Here is a 23,776-nt window from a genome sequence, read left to right as displayed (position 1 = left end):
CCTGGTGGAGCTTGAGGCCATTCCCTCTTGTCCTGTCCCCTGTCACTTGGGAGAAGAGGCTAGCACCCTCCTCTCTGCAACCTCCTTTCAGGTAGTTGAAGCGAGCAATGAGGTCTCCCCTCAGCCTCCTCTTCTCCAGGTTAAACAACCCCAGCTCTCTCAGCCGCTCCTCATAAGGCCTGTTCTCCAGCCCCTTCACCAGCTTTGTTGCTCTTCTCTGGACTCGCTCCAGAGCCTCAACATCCTTCTTGTGGTGAGGGGTCCAGAAATAAACACAGTATTCGAGGTGCAGTCTCACCAGTGCCAAGTACAGAGGGAGAATAACCTCCCCCGACGTGCTGGTCACACCGTTTCTGATACAAGCCAAGATGCCATTGGCCTTCTTGTTCACCCGGGCACACTGCTGGCTCATGTTCAGTCAGCTGTCAACCAACATCCCCAGGTCCCTCTCCTCCAGGCAGCTTTCTAGACAGACTTCTCCTAGTCTGTAGCACTGCACAGGGTCGTTGTGCCCCAAGTGCAGGACCCGGCATTTGGCCTTGTTAAACCTCATGCCATTGGACTCAGCCCAGCAGTCCAGCCTGTTCAGATCCCTTTGCAGAGCCTCCCGACCCTCCAGCAGATCCACACTTCCACCCAGATTAGTGTCGTCCACAAACTTGCTAAGGGTGCACTCAATGCCTTCATCCAGGTCATTGATAAAGATCCTGAACAGGGCTGGACCCAGCACTGAGCCCTGGGGGACAATATTTGTGACCAGCCTTCAACTGGAGTTAATTCCATTTACCGTAAGTCTTTGGGCCCGGCCATCCAACCAGTTTTCCACCCAGGAGGATGTTCACCTGTCCAGGCCAGAGGCTGACAGTTTCTGAAGCAGAATGCTGTGAGCAACTGTGTCAAAGGCTTTACTGAAGTCCAGGAAGACCACATCCACAGCCTTTCCCTCGTCCAGCAGCCTTTGTCATAGAAGGCGATCCGGTTAGTTTGGCAAGACCTGCCTTTTGTGAACCCAATCGTTCAGTGGCTTCTTCTTTTCCCACTCTAAGAGCAACATTGTCCTGCAACTGGTTTTCAGGTCAGTGTAAGGGGGAATGTAAAAGGGAAATGAAGAACATCAAAGCAACAGCCAAAAGCATTAGTAGTTTATGAAGACTGTCATAATGATGCACTGTTTTTAGAGTTCCAGCTACTGGAATTGTGGAGAGCACACAACAGCTTCAGGATAGAGGAGGTTTTGCCTCCTTTGTTTAAAACAGCTTTTGTGGTTAGTGGATGAAGCTGGGAGCATGTCCTAAGGTGTCAGAAAATGCAGACAAACTTTATAACCCCCACTCATTTAGTAAACAAAAATCATTATTATTACAACACTCTAATGAATTTTTGAGGCTGGAAAAGAGGCAGCACCTGTGTAAGTAGAGCTACCCATCTCAGATCCCAGGGCCAGAGTAAAGTCTTGCTCTTCCCCCAGGAGATGGTATCAATTACCATGTTGTTGACACCCCCTACTCACCACCTAATAGATTCATGCCTTCAGAGCTGGCTGCCTCCCTGGCCCTCTCCTGTAAGTTATACAAGGGGATTCAAGTCCTTCTACCAGCACGTAGTAACAATAATAACACTTCCAGCACCCTGAAGAGCCCTTTCTTTAAGATCTTTCAACTTAGAGGGTGAAGGCCCTGGAAGAAACAGTTTATGTAGCAGTTTATGTTGGATAAAATCCATTTTACTTCCTTGGCAAGTGCTGCAACTGTTCTGCCTGACCTGTTTTGCCCTGCTCCTGGTGGCAATGCCATTAATCTTGGCAGATCACTAAAGATTTTTGTTAGTCTTTAGTACTTTTGGTGAAAGCAATGCACAGCTGCTTTGGCTGCTGCTGTTCCTGCATCCTTGAGTCTCCCATAGGCTGCTCCAGACCCCATGGCAAGAATGTAAATTGACTTGTTCTAAATAAGCTCTGAATCATCACATCTGACATCAAAGCCAGACTAAAGCAAGAAGGTCCTGGAAGACATAACTGTCTCTGCCTTACTGGAGTGCTCTGCTAAAAAAGCAAGGTAATAAATTTTACCAGAGAACTGGAGGTTTTCAAGTGGCTTAGAGGAACTGATGATTTCAAATGCATGTGTCAAATCTTAAGGTAGTTCACTCAAAGCTGAACGAAGGTTGTAGACTGCTGTTAGATTGTATGTGACCAGTCTGACTAACGGTGAGACCAGATTTGGAGAGAGAACTGTGAATCCAGCATCCTAACTCACCCAGCACATGGTTCCACCTTGCAAAGTTGCAAGAGGAAACACTAAAGAATAATAGCGCTGAGGCTGCTTCTGTGCAGCAAGAGTCAGTTCCTTAGTTTTTGTTACTGTACCAGCTAAAAAACCACACATTCGCACTAACAAAGGGAAAAAATCCAGCAAATTTTTACTTAATCAAGATACAGATCTAGCCACATGGATGCTGATGGAAAAGCTTACTTAAAACTAGGGGAGCCTTGCACATCAAGAGCCTTAACAGTATGCTTTTACTTAGCCCTCAAAGTCCTTGGGCCATTTGGAGGACCAGGGTTTGCAGTTGCAGCTACAGTTCACCAACACAAAGGCTTTTCTGTCTCCTAGAATACTAGAGATGGATAACTAAGTGGCAACAAGTGGCAACAATCACTACAAAGGTCAATCCCATACCTTTTCTGCCACTGTAGCACGCTTTGGAGAGTAGAAGAAAGGAAAAATCCAAAGCTAAGCTGTAGTGCATGTCCCTGCTAACACACTCACTGCCCTCTTTCTTCTCTTCTTCCATAACACTCCCTGAGTTTGATGTCCATACACATTTCTGGAGCTGATCAAGATGTATTTCCACCTGTTTGATTTTAGCTTTTGTATTATTCATTCCAAGAAGGACAATCTGGTCATTTTGATATCCTATGTGAATACTGACAACCTAATAAAAAGGAGCAAAAGAATGTGTTATGAAGTCAACACTAGCATAGATGCTTGCTCTGGGGCCAAGCCATTTCTCCAGGCCAGAGATAAAGACTGGGTGTTCACCACAACATAGCCAGGGGATGATCATCCAAACAAGGCAGAGAAATCAAGGCCTCACATACATAGCACTGTATTTGCACCATCTTAGCAGGGCTATTCTGGACTCAGTCCATACATACCGGCTACTAGCACTGCTTCTGAGGCCAATGAGATCAACTAAAATTTGAGCCATCCTGTCAAATGAACACATCTCCTCACTGACTCTAGAAAAAACCTTGAACATTGGTAATGCAGACTGAATCCAGGTCTGAATCACTGCAAGACCATTTCTGCACTTTCACCTACCTGAGGGGCAGCAGAAATCTGTCTTTTTGCATTCTGCCACTACCCACTTCTACCTGTGCACTGCAAAGAAAAGGAGGAAGTCAAAGGACAGGACCTAAGGTACACCTGTCCCTGCAGAAGTAAACTAGTAGGAAGAGCCAAATAGCTTGTGAACAAGTTGAAAGTTACATAATGGGGTACATGGGACACAGTTATCTCTCATACAGCTCTTGCACAGAAATTAATTTTCTCCCAAGGGTGTCCCTGGATGGAGTGTGGTAACTTTAGCGTGGAGACTTGATGAACAAATGAATGATACACACTCGTGCTACAGCTGGTTTGAAATTCATGTGCATAGAGACTGCATCACTGACTCACCTTTGGATGGTTGTCTCTCAAAATCTGAATCAAGGTGGATCGGCGGGGCAATGTAGGAAACCTGCCCATGGTGAGCCTGCCCTGTGGACAAATAAGTGGTTTAGTTTAACTGTTTCCTACAAGGATCCATCAGGGCTATATTTAAACATTGAGCATTTTTATGGCACTGGATACAAAATAGTTTTGCAAACATTTTGTTCTATTGTGCATTTTTCACAATGAACTTTTATATTGTGGAGACATTTGATGAAAAGTTGAAAACATTTCCATTTCTTTTGCTTTTTCCATGCAGACGTGAACACTATGCTGAACTTCAGTTATACCTGCTTTACCACTACCGCGTACATTTTGCATGTTACCCAAAAAGCCGATAAGCCACAGAAGACAACTGATTTCACACAAAATCCATTCAAGGTGTTAATCTCATTGTAAGAGGGAAGCAAGCATTTTTGTGTCACAGCAATTTTTGAAGGAAGCATAGTATGAAGTACAACTGCACCTGTTTTTCCCTCCTGCAGAAGAAATAGTTTGTGGAGCTTGTATTTCTTCCATTAGGTGGAATCTTTTTGGTTCCCAACACCACCATGAAGCATCACAGTTTCTAAAGACTCAAGCCTTCTTTGTAATTTTGTAGGCTAACTATATTAAGAATTTTCTATTTATAATAAACACATGTTGCTATAATTCATCTATTTACTGTAACAATTTACAGGGTTGTTAGTATCTTTTTCTAAACATGAAAAGTTAATGACATATGGATTATGATAACAGTTAGAGATAACCTTCCCGTTTCACATAATATTCACACTGCAATAAAAGCCGTTGATTCCTCTTTTGAGACACATTCCAAATAATTAATATGGCTCCCTGTTGACACTTGCTGTTGTTGCTTCAAGCAATTTCCAAGCTAACATCACAGACGGCGAGTAGTGGTACAGTCTTTGGGCTTCTTTGTAATGACATCCATGAACACAGTATGCTGGAGGACATAACATGTTGAAAATATCTCTTCAAGGGGATAAAATATTAATGGGAAATGGGAGGAAGAAAAGGAGTGTACCTGAATGGGCAAGATATATTTACCACTTTAGGCTGAGGCTGACTCAGATAATTTGCATTATTAGCCATTACAACAACTAGAAGTTATTCAGGTTTTAAATCTACCAACACATCACAAATTCTATATTTGCTTTTAAGTGCTTTAACATGGGAAGTATGCTTCAGGCAAACCTGTAGCTAATAATGAGTTACCCTGCTTTCCCCTTCTGGTTTACGTGTTAAAAATCCATTTGATGTCATTAGTGAGCACAAGTCACCATTTAATAGCTGTTTGGTTCTGCAGCAGAAACAGGCAGACGGTCTGCTCTCACTCTAAGCTGTTCGATGCACAGGATCGGTGCCCTTATAACCATTGGACACACTCCCCGTTTGCTGCATCAATGAAAATACTGAAATGCAAAATAGCTGATGTTAGCAGTCAGCTCTGGAAATCACCTAGCCATGTCCAAAGGCAACAAGAGCCCATGGCAAGTGTCCAGTCTGATTTTACTGACTCCACAGCCACTCTAGGCAACCAGTAATAATGCTTGGCCACTCTCACAGGAAAAAAAAAAACAAACCAACAGCTTTTTCTTATGTGTAATTAAGTGTATTTCCTGTATTTCAGTTTGTCTTGTCCTATCACTGGATGCCTTTCTGAGCCCAGTTCCACATTGTTTATTGGCCCCCATCAAGTACTTACATACATCAGTAAGACGCCCTGGACCACATCTGGTCCAGGCTGGACGGTCCCAGGTCTCTCAGCCTGTCCCCGCATAGAGAAGCTTCAATCCCTTAATCATCATTGCAGCCCTTTGCTGGACTGCTCTCTTCTGGGAGCCAACACCTAGATACATGTCACAAGTGCTGAGCAGAGGGGCAGGGTCACCTCCCTCGACGTGCTGGCGACGCTCTGCATAATGCAGCCCAGGAGGCTGGTGTTCTTTTTGCCCTATGGCACATTGCTAGCACATTGTTTTGGGGTCTGTGGGTTTGTTTTTGGTTGGGGATGTGTGTATGTTGTTTTGGGGGTTTTTAAGTTTTTATCATCTGGTCTTCTTGGGACCTAGTGATCCCAAATACAGAAACAAATGATTCTTCAGGCTGAGAAGACTAGGCTGGAGTAAAGACAACTCCGGCACGGTATATAAAACACTACAAAACATCTGTGAGTTTGTTTAGACATTCATTACAATTCTGTAATAACTACAGAAGTTTATGAATGTTTTATAAAAGCTTTTACCTAATATGGAGGAAGCAGTATCATCAAATGCTCTCTTGTGATAAATGAAACTAGTTGCAGAAAGCTTTTATATACTTGCTGCTGATGCAAACCACATTACTTCCAAAAAAATATCAAACTTCTGTTAGACTCTACACTTCTCACAATGCTAGTAAATCAAATTTCAGGTTTTAATATTCTCTGTATAAAAAAGCCATGTAAACAATTATTGTGCTTCATTTCCTGAGCATGAATGCCAGTTTAGTTGCTCTTCAGACTCATCACAATCTTCCCATATAAGGAACAAAGGCTCTCCACTGCTATCTGTGGCCCCAGTTATACATTCAAGAAATTTTAATTTTGGTTGGGCAAAGTTAGAAAAGTTGGGCATACCTCATATCATAACAGCCCACATGGCCTTCCCCAAATTCCATCCATAAACACCTGGTACTTCTGCAGCCCACTCCCAAGTAAAAAGAAAAACCAAACCCCACCCCCCCGCCACCACCCCCAATAAAACCTAATCAAAGTAAGGTGTGATGAAGTTGTTAATTTTGTATTTAATCACAAAGTTTGGCTCCCTTATTCCTCTTGCTGGTAAAGTCTGGCTGCTGACAAGACCAGTGCCCATGGCTCCCCATAGGTGGCAGGAGTGGGGCAGGGGGAGCATAGGGCAATAAGGGCTGGAAGGCAACCATGAGTCAGTGCTTATCTGGTTTTTTTTTGTATCATACCTCAAGGATTCAGGTATGACCCAGGTAGCTACAAACTCCCTGTCTTCTACTCATGTCACCTCTCTCAACAAGGGCAGACGTACAGCATCCATAGTAGCCAGGCCATGTGCACATGCTGTGGCAATGGCAAAAGAAGCATGCTTGGTATTGGTAATTTTGGGAGTGAATTATAGATATGACCTTGAAAGTCTACATGGTGACACAGCCTTCCTTGGATAGAGGAAATGGGGGAGATACTTGCAGATTAGAAAAAAAGTGCCTGGATAGCCATTATTTTCAGGCCTGACACTTAAGATATACAACACATTTTTTAAAAGTCAATAACTTCGAAGAACAAAGATAATGTTTTGTAAGGACTGAAGGAAGCATAATATCTTGTCCTAAGGGATTTTTTTTTTAAAGGGATCTGGATGTTCAGAGAGAGAAAATAAACATCCACACATCTTCAAAATTCTGCCCTTAAGAGATCTAGTTATCTACAGATGCCACAATATAATACTACAGAAAAAATTTCAGAATGCATGGACTAACCAAGAAAAGCAGCAACAAAACAGTTTCATCTGTTTATCTATTAAAAACACTTGCCCCTGAATCCCATTTTGGAAACATACACTCCTAACTGAGCAGTTTCCCGTTCCCATGACATTTGATTTTTCAAGATTTTTCAAGCTACCATCATGTATGCATGCAGGAAACTTTTCTGCCCATTCCTTGATAATTTTCCCCACTTCACACTGTTACAGAGAAAGCCTGAATAGAAAACATAAGACTGGATGATTCAAGCCTGCAAAGGCAAAGAGAAAGAACACTAACATTTACTAGATTAAAATAAGACTTTTTAAAACATCTCATGAGAGAACTCCTAAACATCCAGTGACTTGCCCCTTAAAGGTCTGGCACTGGGCATTGTCATGAAGATAATTAAATTCACCAGAAAGGCTGATCCTCACTTTTCCCTACTGCTCCTTTGCTCAGTACCTGTGGTACTGTGGTCGGCATGGCTGCACCTGAATTGCAGTCCTCCCCTGTGCCTGATCCAGCTCCAGTAGCAGCAATGTGAAGTCACCAGGAAATATATTCTTTAAATAAACATGTTTTAAACCATTTGTAACAAGGAGCAAGAGTCCTTTTTTTTTACTGTCCTCATCCTAAGGCAATCACTGCAACACATTTTTTTGGTGCCATGTTCGACTGCATCTCTTGCCCAGTTTTCCACCCTTTTTCCAGCCTCTTTTGGTTTGTTTTTTAATTCTACCAACTCAACAGTTCTGAAGATTCTCCTCAGACAGCCTAGACAGCATTTCAAGCAGAGGATTTAATTTAATTTTTTGCCAGTATCTCTGATGACCTGGTGCTCCCATGCATTGCCTTTCCTGTGCCCCTTGTTGTCAGCCACTCTGAACACAGCCACCTCCATGGACTTAATCCCTCATTCTGTTTGTCCACTCACTTGGCTCGCTAATGAGTTAAGTTAATAACCGTGAAACTGCACATCGATTCCTGAGACTCTGATTTCAGTTCTCCTTTTTTTTACATAACAATGGGATGTGTACACAGTAGGTTAGCTGAATATATATTCTAAGGAAAAGTCTTGGATAATATTTGGGTAATTTTACTAATATTTTACACATAAAGTATACTTTCACGCTGTGACTATTTTTTCCATGCCACTAAAAAAGTCAATATTTAAAAGCAGTCCAGTTTGTCTGTGATGCTCTGATCTGTAAAAAACAACATTTCTTTTTGTTCACATTCCTGTTATCCTCTAACTGTTAACAGGATTTTTTTTCAAAAATCTGATTCATTATCTAACTGAAGACTACATTCCACTTTGTTGGATTGCAGTTTCCAGGATCATCACTTCCATCCTCTTTTGATTTCCAAAATGAATACATTTTTTTCTTGTGCTTTTTCTCTCCATCCATGAGTCTTTTTGAACTCTATAATAGGTAGGCATATATAAAAACATATGGGCAGAGAAATTAAAATGCTAGTAAGTTTGGTAACAAACCCTTATGACACGCCATTAAACAAAATTTTATTCAGACATATTACTTGGCATATAGTCGGATTTCTCCCAGCAGCCTTTTTTGCTATCTTTCATCAATGACTGTCTTTACAAACACCATTTCCTTGCTGCCCACCCTTTTACATTTGGTATTAAAAGCTTTCTTTTTAAATAAAGCCTTTATAAAGCCATTCCCTATCTCAGACATGCCAGAGTTAGCAGTGATTCTGTCTATTGCTTCATTTATTCATGGACTTTTATAGCATCTCTCTTTCATCTGTACATCTCTCTTTCATCTTTCATTGTCCTTTTAACTCCTTAGAGTAGCAGTAACTCATCTGCTCTCTCTTCTTCGCTCCCTCACAGGGTTATTTCCCTGTCCTTCCCTCAAAGCCATGCATGCCTCTGAATACAAGAAAACCCTCTTTTCCCAAGAGTGATCTCCAGCTACATTATCTCTGCTCTCTTGGCATTTTGCCTCTTGTATTCCATAACAGGAACCATTGTAATCTTAAAGCAACTGCAGCAGGAAAAGAAGGGTACCTGCAAGCATGGCTATGAGCGGAGGAACTACTGGCTACTGGCCATCATTGCCTTGTGAAAACGGTGGTTACAGAAACTGGCAGCCTGAACAGGTGTTGACAGAGAGCCTACAATCCACAACAAGGAGAGGGCTCCTGTGAAAATCCAGCATAACAAGCAAATGTCTCTTTCCCAAATACTATTCTTAACAGGAGCGAAGTGACAATATTGCAGCTCTATATGTTGTTTAGCTCTAGGTTGTTTCTGAAACTGTCATAAAAAATATATGATAGCAGCTCTTTCAAATGCCAAGATTGTGCACTTGCGTATCTTATCTTACAGGTGTAATTTACAGCCTGAGTGTAGGATATGCAGGACTGTTCTGTTCTGTTTGTTTGTTTGTTTTTTCAATTAAAATCCTGCTTTAATATGTGCTTTTTGCTTTTTTGCCTTCCAAAGAGAGCAATAAACAGGAAAACTCACAAGGAATCAATCTGCAGATGAGATACAAGAGGTAGGTTATCACCTTCCTGTCCCAAGCTGTGCCCAAGTTCCCCAGCACCAAAGGAACCTGCAGGCTCAGCCACTGGGGCTGCCAAATGCAAGGAAAACCTTGGTGTCGAGGAAGAAAGCTTGATAAAGGATGCAGAGAGAGGAGTGAGCAAGGAAGATGTTTGGCTAAATCCCTGTTATACGTCCCTGTTATTCACGCATCTCATGGTTTAGAATAAATGTAAATTCAAAAGCAGTGCCTAGTAGCACGCTGGTGTGAGTGGACAGCATTATAAAATCAGTCTCTTCCAAGGATGTACTATCCCTGCTTTGAATCTGTCACAACAAATAACAGCCTTAACCGTGAGAGAAAGGAAATCAAAATGGCCTTTTTTGATGACCAAACTGTACCTCATGTGACAGACACTACCTAGGAGGGCGTAGGCTAGGTTTTAAACTACAGGAAAACATAAAGACAAAAATAATGTCAAAGGAGTGTGTTAAAAACTGTATGGGTATATCAGCAGCTGAAGCAACTGAAGGCTTTTTACTAATGGCAGCTATATATTTTCAATGATCATTTAGGACTCAGGAACCCATGTCCTAGCTGAAGTCAGAGGTGAAGAAGTTTCTTCCATTCACACTAAGATTCCTTGTTTTTCTGTGCAAACATTGTAATTTGTTTTATGTTTACATGAACCTCATCCTTCTGTTAAGGACTTAAAATATTTGATTTATCAGCACCTTGGCTCCAGCGATGCTCTGCATCCTCCACCTCACATCCTAGGACTTATCCTGAGGTGTGAGAGCCTGGTATAAGGGTTGGAGAGGAAGAAAACCCAGCAAATATTTCACACATCATTATAATTAAACAATGTTTAAGACCTCCCATCTTCCCCGACATGGCAGCAGGTGGAGGAAGGCTATATCCACATCTGGCTTTCCCCAGCACCCAAGGAAGGGAGCTGACCTGCAGGGCTGCACATTTCTTGAGCTTTGCTCCCTGAAATCTTGCCCAGGCTAAAGAAACACGACACATCTTATTACTCTTTACCTCCTAGACGTGCTCACTGTGCTATGAAATACAATTAACCAGTCACCTGCACTGGAAAAGGGGGGAGGAGGTGAGGGATTTTGGTGCACAGGAGACCAAAGGATTTGCAGCAATGCAGTCTTCAGATCCCTGGAGCAGATGATGAATATTGGTTACCACAAACCACCTAGAGTGGGTTCAGCAACGATGAATACAGAAAAGCTCAAGGGAGGTTTCCTTGGCCACCTCTCCAAGACATAATGTGATATGAAGAGTGCTGTGCCAGGTCCTGCCATCCTGCTCTTGTCCAAAAATTCGAACAGGATGCTTCCAACTGCCTTGGTGGGTCAACCCCAGCCTGTCCTGCCTCCGATGAGGCTGAAAAGACATGGGAAGTAGGAAGAGCTGTTGAGGAGGAACCTAGTCAAAGTCATTTGGTCCATCTCCTGCAGGAGCAAAATTGTTCCTTACATTGTTTTAGAAGATATCTATCTGCTTGGGGCTGCCCACCGCTCCCTCACAGACTCTGAGAAGCATATCTGACCATCAAAAGATTTCACCTTTGTTTTCCCTTTTTTTGGGTGGGGGGAGGAATCCAATGACTCCCTGCCTAAGAAGTTTCTGTCTTATTTTTCCCCGTTGCTTGCTCTTTTCCCTCTATCTGTGCTCCTTTAGTGCCTTCCTTTGCTTGATGTGCTCTCACTATCACCTACATTTCTTGTTATCCCCATCTCTCTTAGCTGGGTGCCCTTAACCAAGGGTGAAACTTAGTGTTATAGCTAACACATTTCATAGCAGTCTTTCTTCCCCTGGGACATGGCCTGGCATTTCCATCCCCTTCCCTGCAGCAGCACAGAGCAAACTAGAGCTGATCTGATGCAAAATGACCCACCAGAAACAACTACTAGTTTTCCACTGGCTCAATTCAGACTACTTCAGCAGCAGTGCTAGATCTAATGTAAAGGAAACAGCAGGAATAAAAAAACCAGGTGTGGGATGGGGACAGCTACCACTTTAACTGTAACATAAAACTGTACCTGGGGACAGTAGTGGTGGTGTATCTGGACATCCCCTTCATCCCCACACCAGACTCTCTCCTTGCCCAGGGGAGACTCCCACCAATTGCATCCTTTCTTCATCGCCTTTCAGACAGCTTTTAATCCACCTGCCAGCATAATTTAGAGAGCTATGTCTCACAACTCCAGGTCAAGGGTTTTAATGAAAGACAAATCTGTTACAGCATGCTCACTCCTTGTAGGCAGAGCTTGGGACACAGCCCTGTCTTCCCATTACTCGTGCCACTCTTGTTCATGCAGAAAGGGGAGCAGTAGGGGCAAAGAAGAAGTCAGGCAGTAACTCGTGCCACATTGAGCTTAAATTTCAGTGGCAAAGCATTCAGGGGCATTGTCAGAGAAACGATCTGAGATGCTGGATTGCATGGTAGGAGACACATCCAAAGCAGACAGGTAGATCTATGAGTCACCAGCCCAGAGATGATAACTTAAATGTCTTGTGGTTGCAAACATTGTGAGATGTCATCCACAAATGTGTCACTCTTGTTTTCCTCCATTTGTGACAGCATTGAGCAGATGTCCTCTCCAATTCTGCCTTTATTTTCCAGTCTGTATGTCTCTCTATGCGAAGGATAGTCTCAATTCTTATGTCATATCTCCCTAGTACTGCCAATACCTCTTCTGCATTCTTTTTCTTCTCCACCACCTCCTGAGCAGGTGAAATCACTCACTTCTCCATCAGACAGATCTCTCTCCAGGAACACGTGATTTCAACCCTCCAAGAAACATTTGCACTGCACAGGCCTGCTCCTCTGGCTCCCAACATGCATCCTCTTGTTCATCTTGCTGAACTCTATCCTCCATAGCCACATGACCACACACCACACAAACCTTAACTCCTACCTTTTCTGGGTTTCTGTGACTATTCGTTACTGCAACTGCAGCCCCAAAAGAACTGCCAGAAAATAAAGCATTAATCCAGCCTTCCTCATTACAGGTATTTTTATCAATTGCTTATTAAGGAAGTGCAAAAAGATGAGTAATTTGTTTATGGAGCAGATCAGTGCACCCTAACTTCATTAATCATTTCTTTTTATCTGCAATGGGAGCCTCGACACAGGCATTACAGCCTGCCCAGTTGTGCCTGCATCTTGCTGCCAAGCTTTAGTTGTGGTGCAGAGTCCCTGCAAGAGGGGACAGACTCTATTACAAAGTGAGTGATCAAGCAGTAAATGAGATTAACACTACATTATTTGATGAAGAAATGAAACAAGGGTGGGCATTTTCTCCATGACCTAAAAGAACAGTAACCTATGCCACCTCATCTTCTTCCTTTCCCCCTTCCTTTCCCCCTCCCTTTCCCCCTTCCCTTCCCTTCCCTTCCCTTCCCTTCCCTTCCCTTCCCTTCCCTTCCCTTCCCTTCCCTTCCCTTCCCTTCCCTTCCCTTCCCTTCCCTTCCCTTCCCTTCTCTTTTTAAGATAAGGCATGTCTCAGCAGGAAGGACATGGATGCCTGTAAAGAGATTTTGACAACTCCCCTCTGAGTGCTAAAATGCTGTCAGCTCAAAAACTGAGCTGTTCAGGCAAATTGATCCAACTCTGACAGACTTCCTGTCTGTTTTCGTCTTTTCTCTCTCAATCAAAAGCCTCCTAAAGAACCCCTGTTTTCAGTTCAGTCTCAGAGAAGGGGGACAACAGAGGACATTACCTACTTTTGCTGTTCATCATTAACCTAACTGGACAGAGAGGAAGAGAAAGATCTCAAAAGTCTATCACATCTCCCCATTGCACACAGATAGAGGATCTGAATACAGCAGTTTCCTTAACTCACATATAGCAACTGCATATGGACTTTGACTGCTGGTGAGGGTTAGAGTCAATATGTTTTGGGTGCAGACAGTAACAGCATAGGAGGCAGAGCTTTTGGGTCTGATATTATCTCCAATAACAGGCAAGCTGCCAGACCAGCCATCCAAAGAAAGCCTTACTGGGATTTCTTCAGTAATCATTAGGAGTCATCTCCCCCTTCCTCAGCCCAAAGAAAATGAAATCTAAGCATTTTTAAACCTTGTCCCTATCTGTGAATATATCTGTAACATTTCCGCATCAGTGACAGTTTTGAATACAATTTTTAATGGTCAAATACTGGGAACACTCGTACTGCTTTAGAGCAAAGATTAAGCATGCTCCTGCCACAGTCAGTAAAAGAGCATCTCTTTCTACCACCTCTATTGGAAGCTGCAGAAATCCTCAGTCCTATAAGGTGAATCAGTGCTGAGCACCCCAGAAGTGCCTTGCAAAGACAATTTGGGGCTGTGCTGTTTTTGCACTCTTTTCGCCTTTGCATGTAATATAGCTTCACAACTCGATGACTGCCGTCTCGCTCGCTGGTCCCTCTCCACAGTTTTTCTAGTTAAGTGCCAAAACACAGTGATGTTTGTTTATATTTCCTCTTTACTTTCCTGCTGTAAACTCAGCTAGCAGAACCTATGCTCCATATGGCAATTTTTTTAAAATTTTCTTTTAAAAGACCCATGCAGCAGAATTGCTGACTTAGAGACTCGGAGATCTGCAGTCTGTAGCTCAGCAATTTTATTTTTGTTGAAGTCAACAACGGACTTCATAAACTTCATCATGTCTCATTTCACTGCTTAACAAAGCCAGGAACGACACCAGGATGTTTCACCATCTGTTCCCTTCATGCTCCAATCCCACAGTTATATCTTTCTACACGGTCAGGGACAGATCAGAAACTGCACAAGCCCACTGACTCAAAGTAACCGCTTGTAGAACACAGGTCCATACATGAAATATCATTCTACAGGTCAGATGTTTCATAATAGGTGAAATATCAATTTTGTATCAGATATTCTCTATTTGGAACCTAAATTCTTGAAGGCCCTTCAAGCACATCTCTGGATTATTCTTATCTTTGTTCTCACGATGTTGCTGTAGGCCTTTGGACTACAGTTTTGATTATAAGTCTGCATATTGCCTAGGAAAAGATCCTGACTGATACTTCTTGAATAATAAATATTAATGCTTGCCCAAGCTTCCCTTGCACTGTATGAGCCGTGCTGGTTGTCCTCTGCAAGGGCTGCAGACAGGAGTGCAAGGGCACAGCTCTGTCTTGCCAGCACAGGGGCAAGGGTCCTGAGGCACCATCAAATTTCCTGATTCAACTGATCTAGCTGCATACATGCAGGGGTAAGAGGCACGTTATACTATACTGTTTTCTGATGTACCAGTCTAGTCCCAAAAAGGATTAGAGGAGACATACAGCATGGATGAAATAAGACCATGGGGTCTGAAAATTACATGCAAAAGGTGGTGCATTTCAGCTGGGCTGAAAACTCTTTCAACTCCTTCTGCCTCAGGCTCCTGCTCTTTGCAGTGAAATATAAAACTAATAGACAGACACAGTCCTGACTATTTCCTTTGCAAGAGACAATATTCAAAATGTTCTTAGTCATTCATTCTATCACCTCTGAAACACAGTCATCCAGTGCCTCAATGTAAAAGCAATGTTATTTTTTTATGTTTAGAGCTACAGTCCCTTAGTTGCTTTGATGAATGTTCAGATATACATATTCATAAATGCTAGCCCTGATCACTATCTCAAACTAAATTTCCTCTAACAGGCTAATCCTTAACCTTGATTTAGTGTTTTTTAGATGATCTTTCCATCAAAGAACCGACAAATTCAAGCTTCAATTCTCTGGCCAACTTGGCCTCTGTAAATGACACAAAGCTCTTCCTTTACCCTCTTGCAATCCAAGCAAATAAGAAGAAACACCACTATTTCTGACCAGGTATCTGAACAATGTATGATTCTCAGCTTCTAAAGAATTAGCTTCACATTGAGCAATGGTAATGGCTACGTCATTGCTAAGGAGCCTAGGGTGGATAAATGCTTGTCTTCTCTGCATCAGGGAAAGGATAAAGCAATTCTGTTAAATCCTTTAGGGCTATACCTAATACCATTTTGTGCCACTCAGAGGGAGGTATGATTTCTGGGATTGAATATGCAGTCTCAATAATATTGGCCTTCCCAGCTCTGATTGACATAATAGTTTCAATTGAACTAACATTGGTTGAATGGCTCAGTGACCACTACAGCAGGTACTGAGTGTACACAAGAATCTGATAAAGACACTAGTTTGCTTTCATTAATCTGTACTACAAACAAGCCTGCTTGCTGCAGTGAGATTCTTAGAACAGCACAATCTGCTTAAAGAACAAAAAGAGACTGAACCCCCCCCCCCAAACATTCTGTTGTGGAAGTAGTTGTGACTCCACCCTGGCAGCAACACCTACAGGGAAGCATAAACTCATCTTTTTAAAACCAGCCATCAGTCCTTAAGCAAACCCGCTGAGCGTTGGGCAAATCTCAGACAAAAGTGCAGCTCCTTTCTACAGCCCCCACAGATGGAGGGCAATGCCACTGAGGAATGTGGCTACGCTGCTCTCTGTGCCAGTTTACCATTTCAAAGTGAGACTGAACATCTCTGCACAGGCAAATTTTTTGTGCAGGAGTTCAAACTTTCGTTGTCCAGGGATGAATTAATTAGAGATGGGGTTTCCTTCTCAAGTTACTGGATCTGAGGAATCATGCTGTTGTTACTTCCAGGCAAATCACACAGAAGCAAAGAGGGACAGTAAACGGGAGAGAGGGGAAGTCCCTAAAAAATCCAGAGATAAACCCTGATTCATCTATGAAAAGGACAAGACTTGCTCACCTTCACAGCAGGTTGGAGATCCTGGTATCCAATTCTGTATCACTACAGAAGGAGCAAGTACTCTGAAAACTCTCCCTTTGCAAGAAGCCAGCCAAAAATCTCCAATTAGTGTCATAGAGATGACAGGCCAGATTGCAAACTGCCTGTTGCTTGACACAAAGGTGGATTTCAGCTCACCATAAGTAGAGGTTTAAAAGCCACTAGAAGATTTTGTGACAAAAAGAAGGGAACAATTGCAAGACGAAGTGGAAGATAACAAAATGTCTGTGCTGTGGACTGAGGGTAGACATCTACACTTTCTGATTTACAAGATGGATGAGCATAGAAGCAGGTTTTCCCAGGGTACCTCAGTCAAGCTGATTACAAAGGTTACAAATGAGTGAAACAACTTTACAGCTCCCGGGACAACCAGAAAAAAACAGCCTGTGAAAAAGCCTCAGTATGTCAGGTGCTTGAAATAACATTGATCAAAAGCTGGTGCTGGGAAGACATTTCACTGTCAGCCTCAAGCACGTACAAGTCAGGAGAGACACCCCCAAATTCTGAGATCACATCCTAAGACTTTTAAGTCAAAATCAAATAAAACCCACAAGAAAATATTAAATATTGTGGATTTAGGCTTTTCCTCACTATGCCTCAAAGTCTTTAAAACTGTGTTTTAAAGCTTCTCTTTCCTCTTAAAAATGCAAAAAAATTTTTGTACTTTTTAATAGAACTGAAAATCCTGCAGTCACAGAGGCTGAGGTTCTGGAAGAAAACATCACTATGTTCAACAATATAGTCACTAGAATTGACAGCCCATAAGTTTAAATTCAGAGATCAAAACATAGAGCCTGTTTTTGTGAAAATCTGTAATATTGGGGGGCCATTTAGAAAATTAAGAAAGCAGAACATAGCCCTGGATGCCAAATCCTTCAGTGATCTTGTAAAAAGGTCAGGCTGTTGGACTTCGCACTGGAGCTTATGGGCTCTGTCATACCAGCTCTGCTGGGGACAATCTCATTCAGGCATGTTAATGGTAAGCTGGGACCAGGCACATTGCTGAACAGCCACAGTGCCTGGGCAGGTCATGTCTGCTTGGATTCATGGCACCACAAATTAGAGCCATTTTAGCTATTCATGGTGTACACCAGACCCATGCTAGAAACACTGTGACAGCTTGAATTGTTCAGCGGGAGGAATCATATTTGAAACAGTAAGTCAGGTTTTGATTGAACTGGCAATTAAAATAAGCAAGAAGCAACATGCCCTGGGGTTTCTGAGGTGATAAGCCAGTTTCAAGACAAATGTCCAGATCTTTAGGTCGTGCAAACAGCTACAACTTCACTGCTTTCAGCAGTGTCACACCTCTCAATGTGAGCTGAGGCTCCAGTGCTCTCCAGTCCTGAACAGAAACAGTGATATACATGGTAGTGAACTGCATACAGCTGGGAAGAAGCTATTGTGCAGGGAAGCAAAAATTGACACTTTGCAGTGATTTTTAATACAATAGAAGGATTTGCATTACAGTGGCAGAATCCTCAACTGTGCCAGCCCCGAGTCTCAGTTGTTGGTGGGCTTTTTGACTAGGGACATCTGGGCAAAAAGGGAAAGATGGGAAAATGAGTAGATACCTGATGTTACCCTCTTAGCACCAGAAGCTGGTAAGCATCTTCAATCCTATTTATAAGCCTGTTCTGATTAACTAAAATAATACAATTCAGTGAACTGCTGCATCTCACAGTTTCAACACGTGCAGGACAATGGCGAATTTAGGAATTTTATCAAAAACGCCCCAAGTTAATGATCATCTACCAGAATTTAATCCATCTCATCTATAACGACCTCCTATTGAGTAGAAGGTCACCAAGACAAAGACATTAGGGTCACCTGAGGACAGCAGTCCTACTGCTCTAATAATAGCTAAGAAAACCATCACAGACAAATTAATGCACTGGAGACTTCAGAACTGATCAGTGTATATAACCAAAGGATAGACTGCTGTCAGATGGTGATTGTGTAGATGCTTTGATGTCAGCAAACCCTTTTTGATCTAGTCTACATCTCCCAGTTTCAAACTAAACCTCTACAATTCAGTTTAAAATACTATCAATGAAGTATTAATATGGACAGAAAAGAGCAGGTGATAAACTCACTGTGGGGTGCAGTTAAATGAAAAAAAATATCACAACCATCTGAGGATGTGACTGCAGTTGGAGAAGGAGGGCTCCACAACACCAAGTGGAATAGCAAGCCTGTGCTCCTAGGAAAGCAGAACATTCAGAAAGAAATTCAGCCTAGTTCAGGAAGATGCAGGGCCTGGATCCATCCCTGCCTCTCATTTAGAGATACCCTGAAAAGTCACCAAGGCTATTTTTTAACCAAAGTCATCCGTGCTTAGTTCTGCAACAAAGGATGGCCTTACAAAAAAAGCCCTGTTCACAGTTAGCTCTGATGGCCACAACTCTAGTAATACCTCTAGTCCTGGCATTTCACATTTTCAACCACATCATGCACATCTCAGCTCCCACTGCTGATTTGTTGTTAGTGTGACGCATCAGACCATCACAAAATCTGTGCATACAATGCATCCCCTGCTAAATGCCAAGCCCTCTATGCAAGCATGAAGCTGAATCTCATGCATAAAATACGCAGCTTCATCTTAGCATATTACTAAACACTGAACAATCTGAGTTAACTTGCAGCTAGATAACACTACTTAAATGCAGCTAGGGTAAAACATAACTGTTTTCTCCCTCAGCACTGTTAAGGCATAAATTACAGAATCACACAGAATCACATAGAATCACAGAATCACAAGGTTGGAACAGACCCTCAGGATCATCAAGTCTAACTATTCCCATCAATCACTAAAACATGCCCCTCAGCAACTCATCCACCCATCCTTTAAACACCTCCAGGGAAGGTGACTCAACCACCTCCCTGGGCAGCCTCTTCCAGTGTCCAATGACCCTTTCAGTGAATAATTTTTCTCTAATGTCCAGCCTAAACCTCCCCAGCTAGAGGGCATTCTCTCTTGTCCTGTCCCCTGTCACTTGGGAGAAGAAGCCAGCACCCTCCTCTCTACAACCTCCTTTCAGGTAGTTGTAGAGAGCAATAAGGTCTCCCCTCAGCCTCCCCTTCTCAAGACTGAACAACCCCAGTTCCCTCAGCTGCTTCCTGTAAGACTTGTTCTCCAGCCCCCTCACCAGCTTCGTCTCTCTTCTCTGGACTCGCTCCAGAGCCTCAACATCCTTCTTGAGCTGAGGGGCCCAGAAATGAACACAGTATTCGAGGTGCAGTCTCACCAACGCCGAGTACAGAGGGAGAATAACCTCCCTCGACCTGCTGGTCACGCTGTTTCTGATAGAAGTCAAGATGCCATTGGCCTTCTTGGCCACCTGGGCACACTGCTGGCTCATATTCAGTCGGCTGTCAACCAGCACCCCCAGGTCCCTCTCCTCCAGGCAGATTTCTAGCCAGACTTCTCCTAGTCTGTAGCACTGCACAGGGTTGTTGTACAGGACCCCAAGTGCAGGACCCGGCATTTGGCCTTGTTAAACCTCATGCCATTGGACTCAGCCCAGCGGTCCAGCCTGTTCAGATCCCTTTGCAGAGCCTCCCGACCCTCCAGCAGATCCACACTTCCACCCAGCTTAGCGTCGTCCACAAACTTGCTAAGGGTGCACTCGATGCCTTCATCCAGGTCATCGATAAAGACATTGAACAGGGCTGGACCCAGCACTGAGCCCTGGGGGACACCACTTGTAACTGGCCTCTAGCTGGAGTTAACTCCATTTACCCCAACTCTTTGGGCCCGGCCATCCAACCAGTTTTCCACCCAGGAGGATGTTCGCCTGTCCAGGCCAGAGGCTGACAGTTTCTCAAGCAGAATGCTGTGAGAAACTCTGTCAAAGGCTTTACTGAAGTCCAAGAAGACAACATTCACAGCCTTTCCGCATCCAGTAGGTGAGTCACTGTCATAGAAGGCGATCAGGTTAGTTTGGCAGGTCCTGCCTTTCATGAACCCGTGTTGACTGGGCCTGATCACCCGGTTCTCTTGCATGTGCTGTATGATAGCACCCAAGATCACCTTTTCCATGACTTTTCCCAGCATTGAGGTCAGACTGACATATATACTCATATTGATACTTATTTATATAAATATATTTATATTGATATTTATATAGACAAATATATGACAACTGGGCATAGTTACAATACCTATCCTAACACAAGATTTATGAAGATAAAAGATTCCATACCAGAATTGCAACTAAATAAATCATCCAGTAATTTGCTTGGCATACTTTTTCCTTTTCTTACAACACAAAATGCAGGATGTGTAATTGATCTTCCTACTCAGCAAACTGCCTCTCCCTGGTCAGTTCAGCAAGAACTGCTGAGATTTTCCAACACTTGCCACCAGCAGAGGAAAGTTATGAATTACAGGTAAGGACAGAGTACGAAACAGCCACAAAATAGCTATAGGACCAGCTAGAAAGGCCAGAGGATATTCCTTGTTAGAGCCTCTTTAGGCAGCTAAACCACAGTGTCTTGACCAAAACCACCGTGAGGACTCAAACAAAAACCAAGAGCTTTGCATCGCTCTGGCAGGGCTGAGGGCCATAGTGTCAGTCCAGACCACTGCTGGTCAGAAAAAACCTGCCCTCTGAAAGAAATTGTGATGTGGAATGATCTATTTTTATTATGACCTGGAACAAAAAGTTTAAATTTCTAAAGGACTGTGAATTGCAAACAACCTTGACTCAAGGGTGACCAAATCTTTAATTTCTACTGAACTAATTTTTTTTTTCCCTTGGGTAATACTAAAATGTTCCATATTAAACATAACAATAAAACAATAATACAACAACAATGTAATATTATTGATGAGAACAGCAGCATCCAAAAGGCATATTTTGATATTTCCTGCTAAAAAAAAGGACAAATGCCTTCAAAATATTTTGATTTTATATAAATGGGACATTTTCCAACAAAAAAAAATCCAAACATTCAATCAACAGTTGTTTAATGTGCTGTCATGTTTACATCTAAGCCCCAGGATTGTGCTAAAAAGATTTTCAATCTTCCTCCCTCCAGAGGAGAAGGCTGAAAACAGTGGTGTCCCAACTGTCCCCTTACAGCCCCTGGATAACTCTTCTCCTGCCTGTGAAAATCTGCCTCTGAATTTCTATCAGGCTGATGCTCTCTCCTCTTCAAAGCAGTGACTGTACTTGGAAATATCAGAGGCTGAAAAGCACGGCCTAACAAACCATGAATGAGTCTTTGCTTCAATGCAAACCATAGGACAACTGCTTAATTCAGGAAACCCGCCCATTCCCTCACAGTCTTGTTGTGCTACTTCAGTTTGGTTTGGGCCTTTTTCCTATTCCATCAACCTTAGTATTCACAGAATCATAGAATCACTTGGTTGGAAAAGACCCTTGAGATCTTCGAGTCCAAATATACCTGTCCACTACCAAACCGTATCCCTAAACGCTTCATCTACCTGTCTTGTAAATCCCTCCATGGATGGGGACTCAATCACCTCCCTGGGCAGCCTGTGCCAGTGCCTGAGAACCCCTTCAGTGACAAAACTTTCCCTAGTATCTAATCTGAACCTCTCCTGGTGCAACTTGAGGCTATTCCCACATGTCCTATCGCCTGTCTCCTGGGAGAAGAGACCAACAGCGCCCTCGCTACAACCTTTTTTCAGGAAGTTGTAGACAGTGATAAGGTCTCCCCTCAGCCTTCTCTTCTCCAGGTTAAACAACCCCAATTCCCTGAGCTGCTCCTCATAACACTTGTTCTCCAGTCCCTTCACCAGCTTCATTGCTCTTCTCTGCACTTGCTCCAGAACATCAATGTCTTTCTAATAGTGAGGGGCCCAGAACTGAACACAGGATTCGAGGTGCAGTCTCACCAGTGCCGAGTACAGGGAGAGAATAACCTCCCTGGACCTGCTGGCCACGCTGTTTCTGATATAAGTCAAGATGCCACTGGCCTTCTTGGCCACCTGGGCACACTGCTGGCTCATGTTCAGTCACTGTCAACCAACACCCCCAGGTCCCTCTCCTCCAGGCAGATTTCTAGCCAGACTTCTCCCAGTCTGTAGCACTGCATAGGGTTGTTGTGCCCCAAGTGCAGGACTCGGCACTTGGCCTTGTTAAACCTCATGCCATTGGTCTCAGCCCAGTGGTCCAGCCTGTTCAGATCCCTTTGCAGAGCCTCCCTACCCTCCAGCAGATCAACACTTCCACCCAGCTTAGTGTCATCCGCAAACTTGCTAAGGGTGCACTCAATGCCTTCATCCAGGTCATTGGTAAAGACATTGAACAGGGCTGGACCCAGCACTGAGCCCTGGGGGACAATATCTGTGACCAGCCTCCAGCTGGAGTTAACTCCATTTACCGAAAGTCTTTGGGCGCGGCCATCCAACCAGTTTTCCACCCAGGAGTGGTGGACCCACTTATCGTTTGTCACAGTTGTTCCATTTGCATCCAATAGGGACTGAATATTCTCTCTGGTCCTCCTTTTATTGTTAATGTATTTATAGAAAGATTTTTTGTTCTTTCACTGACTTGGCCATTCTGAGCTCTAGTTGGGCTTTAGCCCTCCTGATTTTTTCCCTGCATGATCTCACTTCCTCCCTGTAGTCCATCCAAGATGCCTGTCCCTTCTCCCAAAGCTCACAGACATTCCTCTTCTTTTTGATGTCTCTCAAGATCTCCCTGCTCAACCATGCTGGCTTTTTTTCCCCGCCGACTCCTTTTCCGGAACATGGGGATGGCTTGCTCCTGAGTTGCTAGGATTTCCTTCTCAAAGAGCACCCAAATTTCCTGAGCCCCATTGCTCTTAAGGACTGTCTCCCACGGGACTTTATCAACCAGCCTTCTGAACAGTCAAGTAGAGTCAAGGAAGCCTATCAAATACTTGTATATATCAGAACACGTGCATTTGTTAGGACAGCTTCATCCATGGAGAGAAAAAAACCCTCCTCTGTTTGTAAAGCTGCTGAGTACATCCCCATATTCCATGAGAATAAATGTATATTTAGTAAAATCACCTTGGCAACTGAACCAGCTTGCAAATCCTACTTTTTCAAGTATATCTCACAAACGTGAAAATATCTATCTATATATACACATAGGCACACATACTTATATCTAAAATGTGCAAGACTTACAGACGATGGCACATCCTCCAGCAGTAGCTTCAGAAGATTCTACATTCGGTGTCTGATTTCAGTTGCTGAAAGATGAAGTCTAAACACCAAACAGGCCCAAATAAACATCTCAGAGTTGTAGGTATGAT

General features: G+C 43.2%; 1 protein-coding gene across 23 annotated transcripts in view; it reads right to left on the bottom strand.

Annotated features, from left to right (window-relative positions):
• The window catches only part of ADGRL3 (adhesion G protein-coupled receptor L3), a 431,999-nt gene that overhangs the window by 155,455 nt on the left and 252,768 nt on the right, over positions 1-23,776 (bottom strand). For 22 of the 23 annotated variants that reach the window (XM_069855440.1, XM_069855444.1, XM_069855420.1 and 19 more), the window contains one exon: positions 3,681-3,761. The exons of the other annotated variant lie outside the window; for it this stretch is intronic. In XM_069855440.1, coding sequence (XP_069711541.1) covers positions 3,681-3,761 — 81 coding nt within the window. The remainder of the gene's footprint in view (positions 1-3,680; positions 3,762-23,776) is intronic. 23 annotated transcript variants of the gene reach the window in all.

The sequence above is a fragment of the Phaenicophaeus curvirostris genome, chromosome 4, assembly GCF_032191515.1.
Source record: "Phaenicophaeus curvirostris isolate KB17595 chromosome 4, BPBGC_Pcur_1.0, whole genome shotgun sequence".
NCBI lineage: Eukaryota > Metazoa > Chordata > Aves > Cuculiformes > Cuculidae > Phaenicophaeus > Phaenicophaeus curvirostris.
The sequence above is the reverse complement of the archived record's forward strand: the minus strand, read 5'-3'. Positions and strand labels throughout refer to the sequence as shown.